General features: G+C 38.9%; 2 protein-coding genes across 3 annotated transcripts; both read left to right on the forward strand.

The window, feature by feature from the left end:
- The first annotated feature begins 314 nt into the window (after positions 1–314).
- crybb2 (crystallin, beta B2) lies at positions 315–2,076 on the forward strand. 2 transcript variants are annotated; one of them, XM_051950466.1, is made up of 6 exons: positions 315–404; positions 739–826; positions 958–1,076; positions 1,253–1,385; positions 1,466–1,608; positions 1,735–2,076. In XM_051950466.1, the coding sequence occupies exons 2-6, from the start codon at positions 764–766 to the stop codon at positions 1,901–1,903; spliced, it is 627 nt and encodes a 208-aa protein (XP_051806426.1). In that variant the 5' UTR covers positions 315–404; positions 739–763; the 3' UTR covers positions 1,904–2,076. The 2 variants fall into 2 exon arrangements, with proteins under 2 accessions (XP_051806426.1, XP_022052569.1); XM_022196877.2 differs by having other exon boundaries at positions 328–410.
- A 174-nt stretch (positions 2,077–2,250) lies between these two features.
- ctu1 (cytosolic thiouridylase subunit 1 homolog (S. pombe)) lies at positions 2,251–7,688 on the forward strand. The gene is made up of 3 exons (XM_022196876.2): positions 2,251–2,442; positions 3,480–3,980; positions 6,314–7,688. Exons 2-3 carry the CDS (start codon positions 3,485–3,487, stop codon positions 6,847–6,849), a joined length of 1,032 nt encoding a protein of 343 aa, XP_022052568.1. The 5' UTR covers positions 2,251–2,442; positions 3,480–3,484; the 3' UTR covers positions 6,850–7,688.
- Positions 7,689–9,394: the final 1,706 nt, after the last annotated feature.

Raw genomic sequence — 9,394 nt, forward strand, 5'->3', positions numbered from 1 at the left:
AAACCTACACTTGTGGAAACATTCAGCAGCATTTCCACTGTTATTCATATCATTCCGAACCTCTCCTGCACAGTAAAACCCATCTTTTACAATCCTTCTCTCTCTCGCTCTCCCCCTCATTGTAGGTGTGTGACTCTTGGCACTGTTTGTGCTGAATCATGTGAATATCAAACAATGACTGGCTGGACAAAACTGACAACTAATGAAATAACTTTGTGGGAGTGTGACACCCCGGGGTGGGGGGAGGCTACACAGTCACCCCTCATTTCAGTCTGCTGGGCCTATGGCAGGCCGATCTGCAGGCCGACTTGGACACTGTGGGTACTGTTGGCAGAGTTTCCACCCCTGGGCGTCCCGTATATATTGAGGTCGTCGTGCCATCACAAACACACTGGCACAGACAGGTACTGGTAAGGGGTTCACGTCCGTCATGCTGTATTTTATATAATTTTTTGTTTTTATCATGAAATATCCTCCTTTTGCCACTATATTTACTGTGTAATTTTATCACATTTTATTACATTTATCGTAGGTCTGTGAACTGTTTTAACTGGTTTTGGAAGAAGAGGGATTCTGCATATATGTGTATGAGAAAACAACAGATAACAAAATATTTTAAAGTGCAATTAACAGCTGCTTGCCTATATTTAGCGACAAAAACAAAACTTCTAGAATAATTTAGACTGCTATCAATATTTAAAACAATATAATTCTATTTTTGTCTGTTTTTCTTTTTAGTTTCATCCTTGCCAACCCGTTCGCTATGGCCACAGACCACCAGAACCCTGCATCCAAGCAGCAGCAGCCAGGCTCCAGTGCATTTAAGGTGAGAGCAATTTAATCACAATTTACAACTCTGGATCACCTGAAACATCAGATTAACACACGACCAGCGGCTCAACAGCATTCACAGACGACCTTTCACAGATTCATATTTTCTTCCTTTTTCCTCCACAGCTGGTCATCTATGAGCAGGAAAACTTCCAGGGACGCTGCCACGAGCTGACTGGTCCCTGTAACAACCTCCAGGAAGCAGGCGTGGAGAAAGTGGGCTCCATACTGGTGCTGTGTGGACCGTGAGTGTGGGTCAGAGGCAGACAGAGAACTAGGAAATGATTTAGGCAGAGCTGGAAGGGTTGGCTCTGTGAGGGAGAAAATGGACTGCAAAACAGATTAATATGTGCTGAACAGATTAGCTCTTTCTATGCTGAGCACCTGCTGTAACCTCAGCCCTCCTCCTCCTCTGTTTCAGATGGGTGGGATACGAGCAGGCCAACTGTAAGGGGGAGCAGTATGTGTTTGAGAAGGGGGAGTATCCTCGCTGGGATTCCTGGACCAACAGCAGGCGTAGTGACACCATTGTTGCATTCCGCCCAATTAAAGTGGTAGGAATGCAAACTTTTTAATACAGATTCACTGCTGCATCCCACCAGCTGCTTAACACGTCGTTTTGTTGCTTTCTTAGGACAGCCAGGAGCACAAGATTGTCCTTTATGAAAACCCCGGATTTGCAGGGAAGAAGATAGAAATCATAGATGATGATGTCCCCAGCTTTCACGCACATGGATACCAGGAGAAGGTCTCCTCTGTTCGCGTCCAGAGTGGCACGTGAGTCCATCCTCCCAGCAGATGTTATTTGATAAGAAAACATCTTCCTTTATGTGTCTTGTAAGCATCCTTTGCCCTCTAACTTGCTGACATTTGTTTTCCCTCTCTGTGCTCTGGGTGCACCAGTTGGGTGGGCTATCAGTATCCAGGATACAGAGGCTATCAGTACCTGTTTGAAAAGGGAGAATATAAGGACAACAGTGAGTTCGGGGCCCAGTTCCCTCAGATCCAGTCGGTTCGGCGCATCAGAGACATGCAGTGGCATCAGAGGGGTGCTTTTCACCCCATCAACTAAGCTTGTGACTCTTTCCTGTCATGAATCCTGACCTCGGCAAACTTGCTCCCTTCCAGCAGCAAACACCTCCTTGTCCTTCATTTACACCATACGGCATTTTGATATCTATTGCAGCTGTTGCAGTAGTGACATTCTTTGAAGCAAACTAATAAATCCTTGTTGCTTACACCTCACATGGTCCTGTGATTTACCTCTGCATTGCTCTTCACACAAGTTTTTTAGACTTCTAAGCCAAATATCAGACTAGCACACCATACTTAAATGATTTTCAGTGATGTCAAACACAGTGAATCCTATCAGATCCATAGTAGAGTTGACGCATGCGCACTGGCCCCCTCCCACCACTAGGCTGCGCTACAGGAGACTCAAAGCCGAAGTGGCTTGAAGTTTTCCGGCTAACACATGATGAAACAGCGTGCAGTTCCATGCTGTGTGACACCTATGTTATTTGAATAAGCATAACCCTACTTGGAGAGTGTTTATCTATTGTTCTTTATCCGGACATCTTCATTTAAAGCTTCGGTTCGTCGGAAACATTGGTATGAAAATGTTATGTACTGTAAATGCGACTGCTTAGCTTAGCTTAGCTTAGCTCGCTAGCCCTGTTTACTAGGTAAATGTCTGCTGGTTTCATAAGTGAAGTTGATATAGAGTTAAACTCGGAATGCTTTAAAATGCTTCTACAGGATACTCACCTCTTTCTCAGGTAGTATATGTTTTAACGTGTTAGCCGAAACCTTCTGTTGTATAAAGTATCCTCATTGCATTGTGTATCCCAGGATCATGGTATCAAATATAAATAAATGAAGGATTTAGGACAGTAGATGCACATTTGTTAGTACAGTGAAGGTTATCATTTACCCCAGCCTGACTAGAATTACTGGATGTTGTATTTTAGCTATCAAAATGGTTAAATTGCCAGATTTTCTGTGTTTGTCTGTTTTTAAATGATTTTCTCTTCTCTCTCGAGTTTTTGCAGTGTATGGACAAAGTATTTAGCAGTACTGAAATTTTAGGTGTAATTATTTTACACACTGCCCATTATACCTGCAACTAAAGGTTACTTTCATTGTCGACTAATCAGTCCATTTTCTAACTCTAATAACGGTTTAGTTGTCACTTAGGATAAATAAATAAAACCTGTCTCTCAGTATTTACCACAACCTCAGATGAAAACTGTGTCCCCAAGCCAAAGATTCAGTTTACTGCTGTGGAGGAGTAAATAAACCAGAAAACATTCACATTTAAGAAACTGGAATCAGAGTATTTTGGCTTTTTTTAAAAAACATTTACTTTTCAAAACAGTTTAATTTATTAGTTGATAAGTAATCGATTAATCTCTGAAACTCTAGTTCACAGCTTCATTACAGAAAGATGGTGTCTGACACAAGTGATAAAGAAAGAGAAAAAGACACTGACATTAAAAACTGTAGGTCTGCTGTACTAAAGTGTCTACACCAAAGAAAATGCAGCTGTGTTCATGTATTTGTTGGGCTTTGATGTGAAAATATTTGGGGACATTTTTTGTTTTTTGTTTTTACTAATTTTGAATGTTATTGTCCTTTTTAACAATCAGTCAAGATGCCAGCTCAGTGCAGCAGCTGTACTGAGAAACGTGCTGTGCTGAAGCGTCCAAAGACGGGCCACTCGCTGTGCAAAGAGTGCTTTTTCTGGGCCTTCGAGGAGGAGGTACATCAGACCATCGTGGCGGCAGAGCTCTTCAAATCTGGGGAGTCGGTAGGAATTGCTGCCTCGGGAGGAAAGGACTCCACTGTGCTCGCACATGTGATGAAGCTCCTAAATGAGCGATACAACTACGGCCTGGAACTTATGCTCATCTCGGTGGATGAAGGAATCACTGGTTACCGGGATGACTCCTTGGAGACGGTGAAGAGGAATCAGCAACAGTACGAGCTGCCGCTGAAGATTGTGTCGTACGAGGAGCTGTACGGCTGGACTATGGATGCTATAGTGAAGCAGGTGGGACTGAAAAACAACTGCACCTTCTGTGGAGTGTTCAGAAGACAGGCGTTAGACAGAGGGGCTGTCATGCTGAAAGTGGACAAGATATGCACAGGTAACTTCCAGAGATTTGAAGTGTGAATGCATGAGGAGAGTTTGCTGTTGTTGAGTGTTTTTTGAGATAGCAGACAGGCAACTTCTCACAGTTAAAGCTGTTTATTCTGCAATGATATCAAGGACCATTACTGCTCAGAGGACTATTGTTGAGTCATTCCATCTCATTTCAACAAATCTGAGGAAATTTTGTTGCATGACCTCCTCTGATCATCTCCAAACTTTTTTTTTAACTATCCCAACATAAGAATAGATTACTTGCAAAGTTTTAACATCATATGATTGCTATTTGCTAAGTTATAAAATATTTAAATCCCTATTTTTCCACTCGGAAATTGATATGTTAGGTAGAAAGGCTTGATTTAGGAAGATAATACTGGGAACTGACTGATGATATAGACTTACAAGTGATCTGAAGGGTTCAAACACCTTAACAATAGAGCAGGAAAAAAAAATTTGGAATGAATATACCCATTTCTCTGTGGTACAGGGCAATTTAAAAATTTGGCGAAAATGGCATTTTTCAAGAATTTAGGCATTTTTTTCACAAATTTTAATAAGTAACAAGGTTCATATGTTATAAAAATCTCAAAGTACCTTAAAAGTTCTCTCTAACCTAAAAATATCCAAGAGCTAGCTAGTCTCTTTAGACCTCAAAACGATGCCTATTTATGAAACAGACTGAAAAACACCATACATATATTGGCACAGAAACCAATGTGGGACATGGAGTAGAAACATGAAACTTTGTCTGTATAACAATAAACATCCGAATAATTGATATCTGAAGTATCAACATTGTTTCTTGAATCCTTCATGGCCAATTTAACCAAGAAATGCACTATGTTTTATAGGCGTTTTTTTAGGAATTCTAACTAATATATTGCAGTTAAAATGAGTTATATTGCCTTAGGTCCCATGTAAAACATGTAATTTGTCCCCAACTTATCACACCACTATTTCTGTCCTTTGAACTGCTTGAATTTCTCTGAAATCAGGCCATCATCTGCACCAGATATGTGGTACTGTCCACCACGGCGTGTTGAAGGAGCAGTGATTGGACAGAGGATGTGGGCTGTAGGCACCCACACTACGTCATCCTTTCTAGGCCATGTGAACTTCTTGCTGGGACCTTTTGGGTGCATGAATTTCACTTGCAAATCTTCAAATTCAGCTGATAAGTCAAATACGATACCGAGGCTGTCCTGAGAATGCAGTCTGGGAGTGATGCCATTTCTTCTTATTCAGTTACTGTATGAAAGAAAAAACAATGTCTATATAATAATTAACTTCAGATATGCCCTTTGTAACTTATACTACGATGCTGATGCTTCAGATTCATCTTTCATCTTTAGTTGGTCATGTAAATGGTTCCTAAAAACAAAAACGAGGATCAAAATGTATAGTAAATTGATTCAGCAGTTGCTCATCTTTGGCACAAGAAACAAATATGAAAGTAAGTTCACACATACTTCACACATACTAGTTCCTCCAAAAAAAATTTGAACCGCGTACCATGTATCCCACATGCACTTTTTAATGCCTAAAGTTAGGCTATTTTGGGTCTACACCTGAGTTCAACAGCCTATAAATCAATAAATAAGCTTTATTTTAATGTTTTAAAACTTTTACCTTATGCAACTTTCATTAGTAAAGAAGAAAATTCATTCTTTCAATGTCTTTTCACAAGAATAAGTCCTAAAATAGAGGCATGAAAAACCCAAAATAAAGTCGCCCATGAAATAATAAGGATATTTTGGGAAATTCCACAGTCCAGTATTTTTTTATTTTCATTCATTTCTATACTTTTCTCACCAGAAGGGTAAAAGTTTTGGAAGGGGAAAAAATTCTGACCATGTAAGAGGAGTATAAATTGCTTTTTTTAGTAGTTTAAAACCCTAAAATCATAGGCGAGGATTAAGTTTGGACTGACTATGGGTATTAGATTAGATCATTACTGCTTATACTGTATGTTTATAACCATAATACTTTGCATTTGTTCATAAAATTACCCAAATAAAGCCCAAAAAAATTTTTGGGAGGATCTGAGAAAGTGGTGCAACAAGCATTTGTTGAATTGACATGGAATGACTCTGTTAACAAAGGTGTTCATCTGAAGGCGTCTTCCCAGTAATGGATGAAGCTCACAGTATACAGAGTCTTTTTTTGGAATGTGCAACACTCTCATTTGTCAAAAGCTGATGGAGAGGAACCGCGTTTAACTCAGCCCTCTTGTTGGTGCACAGGCATGTCCTCAGCCTTTTGGCACACGACCCCTGCTATCAGAAGATGTGTGAATGTTTTGTTTGAGTAACTGAATGTGTTTTTTCACAGGTCACAATGCTGACGATGTGGCAGAAACTGTTCTGATGAATGTCTTGCGAGGTGACATAGCTCGACTGCGCCGCTGCACCGCCATTTCCACCTCCAGCGAAGGCGAAGGGGTCGTGCCGCGCTGCAAGCCCCTGAAATATGCTTATGAGAAGGAGATTGTTCTGTACGCTTACTTCAAAAAGTTAGACTACTTCTCTACCGAATGTATCTATTCTCCCAATGCTTATCGTGGCTACGCACGAACCTTTCTGAAGGACCTGGAGAGTATACGGCCCAGCACCATAATAGATATTATCCACTCTGGGGAGAACCTGTCTGTGCGGGAGGGGGTGAAGATGCCCGTCCAGGGAACCTGCAGCCGCTGTGGCTACATCTCCAGTCAGGCGCTGTGCAAGTCCTGTGTGCTGCTGGAGGGGCTGAACCGAGGTCTGCCTAAGCTGGGCATCGGCAAACACCACCGCCTGCATGATAAAATCCTCTCCCAGCAGCCTCTAACCGATAAGGAGGAGAGGAAGCTGAAACCAGTGGACTTTTGACCATTAGCATTAAATGTTTTATTTACCAGAAGATACACTGCCATTCAGAAGTTTGGGGTCACTTAGAAATGTCCTTATTTTTGAAAGAAAGCCATTTTAAAAGTCAGTGAAGATAACATGAAATGAATCAGAAATACAGTCTAGATATTGTTAATGTGATAAATGACTATTCTAGCTGGAAATGGCTGATTTTTAATGGAATATCTCCATAGGGGTGCAGAGGAACATTTCCAGCAACCATCACTCCTGTGTTGTTAGCACATAAATGAAAGCGTGAGTTTTCATGGAAAACATGAAATTGCCTGGGTGACCCCAAACTTTTGAATGGTAGTGTATCTATGAAATTTTAGAAAAATTTAAGTTTGATATGGGAGAAGACCGTGTTAAGAAATCAGATCTCTTGTTTTCATTTATTATTTGCTGAATATTTATTGAACATTTTTATAAATTCTCATTTTTGACAAACCAAAGAAAACTTGTAGAGCGTCTTCACAGCATAGAAAGTTCAGTCACTGGTGTTTTGCAGCCGCTGCACTGGATGATGGAGAGGCCATGTAGACATTGTTTCCAATGGTAGTAAAAATGCGCCTTTTATTGTTTGGTACTCTTAAATAATTGCTTAATAGCAGATGTATCCCGCAGTTTTTTGCTGTAAATGATCATTTTTGTAACTTTGATAAGGAAGCGTGTGAGTTGGATCCATGTTTTCAGTCTCGCATAAAAAGAATGTTTTCTTTCTTTGTCAGTAAACCAATCTTTGAGGAGAATATGATGACAGTTATATTCACATTCCAAGGTGTTTTATGAACTATGATTTAATAAACACATTGATATCTTTCTGTTTCTTCTGTTTTTCATGATTCTGACCAGGTTGAATTATTTCTTACTATTTAAATAAACTACAGACAGTTTTATTACAGTGTAAACTAGACATTAACCCTTTCATTACAATGTAATTTTAATAGAAGGATTTTGCCTGCTGTAATATTCCCCCAGACAGCTGACACATGTCAATAATATATTTTTAACTGTCATTCATCGCTTGCGTATATAAAAGACACAATCATCTGTCATTGTGCCTCCTAAAAGCAGAGCTTGAGGAGTCCGTCACAAATGCATCGGGACTGAATATTCTTTATTTTGGTAGTTGTTGGATATTAATCCATTTCAGGATTTAAAGAGTATGTTAAAAGTATCTGCTATGTAATTAAGATTAATGCATATTTGTTGATTTGTTGTGGGTCAGTTGAGAGTCTAGCTGTACAGAAGAAAATGTAAAAATCCCCTGAATGCACAAAATTTCATGTTTGATTTCCTGAGGGAGGATGCCTGAACCACCCACTTAAGTCCTTTTCAGTCACGAGATTTGTAACATTGTTGGTTTCATCGATCCGTTAAAGCAGGGGATTCAAACTCATTTTAGTTCAGGGGCCACATTCAGCTCAAATTGATCTCAGTTGGGTCCGACTGATAAAATTACAGCATAATAACCTATATATAATCACAACTCCAATTTTTTTCTTTGTTTTAGCGCAAAAAAGTATGATCTGAAAATCTTCACTTTTAAGGAATTCTCTTTTTACAAAACATCATGAACCTGAAATTTCTTAAGAAAAATAAATTCAATTTCAATAATATTATGCCTCAGTTTATCATCGACACTTTACAACTGACAGATAGCAGTGGATCTAAAAGAAACAAAACATTTAGTCACAGCTATCTGGAATTGAATGATATAGTATTTTACTTTATGATCAAAATGACAAAAGTTAGACAAAAAACAGCAAAAAGACAAAATGTTGCAAAAATGAGACAAAAAAATGCGAGAAACAAAATGAAAAAAATGAGACAAATGACAGGTCAGAACAAAAAAGAGACAAATAAGTTACAAAGCGAGAAAAAAAATGGACAAATGAGACAAAAATAAAAGCGAGAAACAAAATGACTAAAAAATAGACAACACAAGCAAGACAAAAAAAACACAAACCACAAAAACGATGCACAAAATAATGAATAAAGCAAAACACAAAATGCCAAAAAAGAGACAAATGACGCAAATCCGACAAAACAAGACAACGACAAAATATTAAAAAAATGAGACACAAAATGACAAAAGAACAATGAGTAATACAGTATCTTACTTTATGATCAAAAAACTTGTCATGGCCTAGAAATTATGCCCGTAGGCTTTCAATGTTGCCATTCATGTGGAATTAGACAAAACACTAAGCGATGTATAATGCAATAAGAAACAAATGACTAAAACTAAACTAATAACAGTTGGCAATTTTCCAAATAACTAATCGCTTATTTTATTTAGTTACAGCTGTTGTTTGTGTGTTAATGCATGGCTTCAGAGACACTCATATGGATCCTGCTGATGTTTGATGAAGCACATATTAAACTCAAAGGGAAAAAAACTTACAAATATCTGACCGCAACAAGCTAAACTGTGATTTTGTGTTTAACAGCTGACCCTTTTAAAGAAACACACAGTGTAGAAGTGAATTAATCTGCTCTCCATGGGATAGTTTATGATTATAAA

The sequence above is a fragment of the Acanthochromis polyacanthus genome, chromosome 7 (genome assembly GCF_021347895.1).
Source record: "Acanthochromis polyacanthus isolate Apoly-LR-REF ecotype Palm Island chromosome 7, KAUST_Apoly_ChrSc, whole genome shotgun sequence".
NCBI lineage: Eukaryota > Metazoa > Chordata > Actinopteri > Pomacentridae > Acanthochromis > Acanthochromis polyacanthus.

What these genes read in the sequence shown, in the direction of transcription:
- crybb2 (XM_051950466.1), top strand. Translation starts at nt 764, where the DNA reads ATGGCCACAGACCACCAGAACCCTGCATCCAAGCAGCAGCAGCCAGGC. An exon ending in CAGGCTCCAGTGCATTTAAG is followed by an intron (nt 827 to 957) that starts GTGAGAGCAATT and finishes TTTCCTCCACAG; the next exon opens with CTGGTCATCTATGAGCAGGA. An exon ending in GTTCGCGTCCAGAGTGGCAC is followed by an intron (nt 1,609 to 1,734) that starts GTGAGTCCATCC and finishes TGGGTGCACCAG; the next exon opens with TTGGGTGGGCTATCAGTATC.
- ctu1 (XM_022196876.2), top strand. Translation starts at nt 3,485, where the DNA reads ATGCCAGCTCAGTGCAGCAGCTGTACTGAGAAACGTGCTGTGCTGAAG. An exon ending in AGTGGACAAGATATGCACAG is followed by an intron (nt 3,981 to 6,313) that starts GTAACTTCCAGA and finishes GTTTTTTCACAG; the next exon opens with GTCACAATGCTGACGATGTG.